The 4,747-nt window shown below is 66.3% G+C and overlaps 1 protein-coding gene across 1 annotated transcript in view; it reads right to left on the bottom strand.

Annotated features, from left to right (window-relative positions):
* Positions 1–4,747, bottom strand: part of LOC101632532 (coronin-7) — a 52,088-nt gene that overhangs the window by 14,075 nt on the left and 33,266 nt on the right. Inside the window, exons 10-11 of the mRNA XM_012731669.1 lie at positions 517–571; positions 7–64 (exon numbers count right to left, since the gene is read on the bottom strand). Of these exons, the coding sequence (XP_012587123.1) occupies positions 7–64; positions 517–571 (113 nt within the window). The remainder of the gene's footprint in view (positions 1–6; positions 65–516; positions 572–4,747) is intronic.

Here is a 4,747-nt window from a genome sequence, read left to right as displayed (position 1 = left end):
GCTCACCTGGGCTCAGGGCCGGCTGCTGTGGGACCACCTCGTAGCAGGAGAGCTGACTCTCGCCCTGAAAGGAGCCTCACTGAGGCTGCACCTCACTGGGCAGGCGCCAGCCCCGTCCTGGGGACCTGGCCCACAGAAGGCCCGGGCACCGAGCCGGCCGGCGTGGTCCGCCCTCCCTGTCGGTCACTACCGTGGGGGGAGCACCCGGGCGGCGCTGGGCGTCTGAGTGCCCACTGTGTGCCAGCACTGCCCTGTTCTCTGTCCACAGGCAGCAGGTGTCCCGGGCCCCTGGACATCCTGACCACACTAACACAGACCGAAGCGGGACATGCAGAGGCTGCTCAGTCTGGCTCGGCGCAGCCTGGGCAACACTGTTCTGGGTCCTTCTTTCCCGGAGTGATAACACCAGCCCGTCCCACTGTCCCGCCAGCTGCTGAGGTCAAAGGCTGGGGGAGCCCGCAAGGGTGGGCAGGCTGACCTGGGTGGACAAGGGCAGGGTTCCCGCTTCTCACTCACCTTTCCTGCCAGGACCAGGAGCCCGGAGTCGGGGTCCAGCAGGGGCATCAGAGGCCTGGGGAGAAAGGGCCGGTCAGCAGGATGTGGCCAGTCACCCCTGGCACGGGCAGCAGGAAGGCTGTGGGCCTTGTGGCCCCGGGCGGGGTCCGGCCAGTCAGTGTCCGGAGCGATGCGGGCCCCCGCTGTGTCCAGCCTCCTCCCGGCCTTTCAGCCACCTCCCCCGTGTCGCCACGGCACACGCGCGGGCGGGCCTCAGCCTTCCTTCCTGGCTGCCAGCTGCTCCGCCCCCAGCACGGGAGCCGTGCCCGCTTTCTGCGCCGTGGCCCCTAAGTCCATCCCGGCCCCAGGTCTGGGGAGACCCCACCCCTGCTGCGTCTCGCCAGTCAGACATCAGCGGGCAGGCGGGGGCGGCGGCAACCAGGCGCCTCCCTGTGGTGCTCTGGGGCCGCACGCCGGCCTGTCACCTCACACTCCTGGGCTCTGGTGACAGCTCAGACACTCTGGCCGCACCCCCAGAGGCAGAGCTCTCTGTCCGCGGCGCGTGGGGGGGAGGTGGAGGCACAGGGCTGGGCAGCCGAGGCAGGCTGGAGTCCCTGGGCCCCCCACCTGCCCCACCGCAGCCACGGTCAAGGGCAGCACTGCCAGGGGCCCGCTCCCCTCCCCGGGCTCTGCGGGGGCGGCGGGCCGGCCCTCGGGGTGTGGCCTGCAGCCCCAGGGTGTCCTTCATCGTTTGTTTCTTGTCTCTGGCCTGGGTCTCACGTCCCTGGGGACCCACAGGCCTGGACCCCCACCCTGACACACTTCCAAACAAACCAGCCTCACCGTGGACCCCGTGGTCAGAGGTCGCCCAGCTGCGGCAGCTGCCTCCATCCCTCACCCAGGCAACCAACGTCCAGCTCTCCCCGGCCGGCTGCCCGAAGCTGCCCGCTGCCTCCCCTCCCCCTGCCGGGTCCAGAGTGAGCTGGGAAGCTGGGGAGGGCCCGGTGTCTCCACAGCTTCCTGGAGTGACCGGGCCGGTCACCTGTGAGTAACACGGGTCTCTAATTATCTGGGGCCGGCAGGGTGAGCCACTCAGAACTGTCCTCCTTGACCCAGTCTGACCACTGCCTGCTGTGGGGACCGGGCTGGGGTCCCCACCCTGATGTCGGTTCCCAGCGGGCTGCACTCAGGCCCTCGGCAGCTTCAGCAGGGCTCATGCACACGCTCACTCCCACGGTTCGTGCCGTCGTGGTCTGTGCCTGCCCTTGGCTCGGCCTGCAGCACGAATGTGGTATGGACAGGAGACTCCCCCACCGGCCGCCCGCCCTCAAGCAGCTCATAGGCTGGGGGAGAGGCAGACCCCATGGGATAAACACTGACGGGAAAGTTCTCTGAGGACACGGGGCCGGAGGCAGAGGGACCAGGCGGCGGCTGGCCACAGGGGACTCGAAGTTTCGGGGGAAATCAGCCACGTCACCCGGAAAGAGCTCCAGAAAGCAAGAGCAGCGTTGCAAAGGCCCTGTGGCCAGGGGCGTCACCATTTATTTGAGGGGCAGGGAGGACCACAAGGCTGGCGGCCTGGGTGGCGAGGGTGAGGGGTGAGGCTCGGGATAGGGCGGTTGGAGGCCAGACATCAGGGAGGCTCTGCCCCCCCCCGACAAACAGTGAAAAGCTGACGGCATGCCCTCGGTGATAAGGGGCAGGGCGCGTTGTGCCCCGAGCACAGGTCCTATGTGGAGGTGGGCGGGAGGGTCTCGTGCCTGTGGACAACTGGGGGACAGGCCTGCAGGTCACAGAGGCTCGAAACCAGCCTCCTGAAAAGGCTCGACCAGCCCCGCGCACCCCACCCCTGCAGATGGCCCACTGACTCAGGTGCGGGTGGCGCGGGGGCAGGAAGTCACGGAGGGCGGGACTGGCTCCTCCGACAGGTCGGGCCAGTCTTCCCCGCCTGGGGCAGGGCCATCTGGGCAGCTCCACCGGGCCAGGGCAGCCTGCACATTGCCGCACGGGCCAGGAAACGGGGTCATGGCACCCGGCCCCGAGATTGGCCAACAGCTGGCACGGGTCTGACCCCAGGCCTCGTAAAGAGAGTCAAGCTGGGTCTGGGTTGGGGATGCAGACTGGGCTGGGGCCTGGCAGAGGACCAGAGTGGTGACAGCTGGTGCAAGCCCCTACCTGCTGTCCATTGCTGGGGGGCAGCAGGGCAAGGGGGTCATTTGGACCTGTCCCCAAACCCAAAGTCATCAGCATCTAAAGTCCAGACCTGTCCCTGCCCCCAGCCCAGTTCCCGAAGATGCAGGACAGTGGGGGGGAGGGGGGACGGTTAGTGGAGGCAGGGCTGGCCCGAGTGCGCAGTCCCGTCCGCTCTCAGGGTGCCTCAGCTAGCACGCATGGGAGACCCCGCGCCAGCTGGGAAGGCCCCTTCAAGAGTCCTCTGTCTCCCCTTTCCAGCTGATCTCCCTCACACTCGCCAGGACATGCTGGCACTGCCAGGGCTCCAGAGCAGCCAGGACCCTTGGAGTTGTCCTGGTACCCAGGCTGGGCAGTGGGTCTCCCCCTGGACCGAGACCCGCCCCATATTCCCTAGCCACCCCCCACGGAGGCTCCTGGGTGCCCATGTTCTAAAGGGAGTGGTGCCCTGAAGACCCCTGAGAGAAGGGTGAGGAAGGGGTCTCCTGCAGCCACGGGGGTGGCTCGGGGGGTGGGGGTGGGCCTGGCCTGTGTGTGTGTTTTCTTTTAAGGCAGCTGGGACCCTGTGCTGGAGACCAGGTGCAGGGGTATGTGACTTCTTCAGGACAGGAAGTCCTGCACCTCGGGAAAACAGGCCAGAGGTCCTCAGAGCATTCTCCGAGGGACTCTGTGGGCCTTCCTGAGAGCCTGGGGGACACAGGGTCCCAGGACAGAGACACAGGGACAGTGTGGCCAGAGACACACAACACTGACTGCAAACCAGGTGCTGCCGGGGCTGAGTGGGAGGGCAGCAAGTGAAGCAGCCTGGTGTGGAGCAACAGGGAACGATTGGGACTGGGGCACCCCGTGAGCCCGGCCTCGGTCAAAGGGGTGCGGACTTCCTAGTCACAGCAAGCCGGGAAGTCCTGTTTCCAGGTGAAACCACCAGCTTTTTCAATGTTGGCAATGGCTTCCGAGTTTTAAAAAGTACCACTGAAGTCAAATGAAACAGCTCAGGCCCAGGGCAGATGCCTGCAAGCCAGGGTCACCTCTGAATGTGGAAAGAAATGCATGAGGTATGGGGGACGGATGTGGCCCCTATCATGCCCCCATAACGGGGTGCTGTGAGGGAGAGGCCTTGAAGAGGCAAAGAGCTGGGACGGGAGTTGGGAGGAAACTGTCCCAGATGGACCCTGCTTAGTCGCTTACATGACTGGACGTGAGGTCGTCCACCCTTCCGGAGGCAACAGAGGCCCCCAAAGACCACGCCACCCCCAGCTTGTTTGGCCCAGCTTCCCCTGAACAGCCTTCGGCACCCACGCCGGGGCTGCTCCAGCTGAAGGTCTGGCTACAGGCTGGGCGGGTGTCCTCTGGGAGTTGGGAGCCAGCTCAGTGCTGAGCCTCTGAGGCATGACCCTGACCACAAACGCGGAGGCCGGGCAGTGTTCCTGGAACCCTCCAAGGCAGGGGATTTTTCTGACCAGTCCCACCCCTGGGCCCGCCCCTCCTGCCCCAACAAGGGCAGATGACTGCAGCCCCGCCAGCCCACTGCCACTGGGGCTGAATCCGCCACACCGTCCCCTCAGGTTCACGCCCCGCACCCTTCACCGCCCAGGCTCACGCCCCGCACCGTCCCCCCAGGCTCACGCCCCGCACCCTTCACCCGACGCTCACGCCCCTGCACCGTCCCCCCAAACGCTCATGTTTGTGCAAGCCTGTCCTGTCCGGGTCCTGTGTCTCCGGCCCTTCGCCTAAGCCTTGCGGAGGCCGGGCCCAGGGATGCTCTGGGCTGGGAAACCCTGGCGGCTCCGAGGACCCCAGAACCCAGATGGGGCTATTTAGGCGGCTCTCGGGGGGCTCTGGCTGGCCTGCAAAGGGGCTTCCGATACCGGGATTAGCTACCACAAGAACACAGTTCACTAAAAATACCCAGATTTCTCTCGAAAGCTCAGGGTTCCGGCAGGTCACACGGCCCAGCCCTGTCCCCAGGTCTCCTCGGGCCGGGTGGGCGGCACCTGCCGCGCTCTGGCACCTGGGCTTGGGCCGTCTGGCTGGGCTCCACACCGCAAGCCTTTTACCCCAA

This window comes from Condylura cristata, unplaced genomic scaffold (genome assembly GCF_000260355.1).
Source record: "Condylura cristata isolate star-nosed mole 26May11 unplaced genomic scaffold, ConCri1.0 scaffold00032, whole genome shotgun sequence".
Classification (NCBI taxonomy): Eukaryota; Metazoa; Chordata; class Mammalia; order Eulipotyphla; family Talpidae; genus Condylura; species Condylura cristata.
Note: the sequence above shows the minus strand (reverse complement) of the source record. Positions and strands in the feature narration are given on the sequence as shown.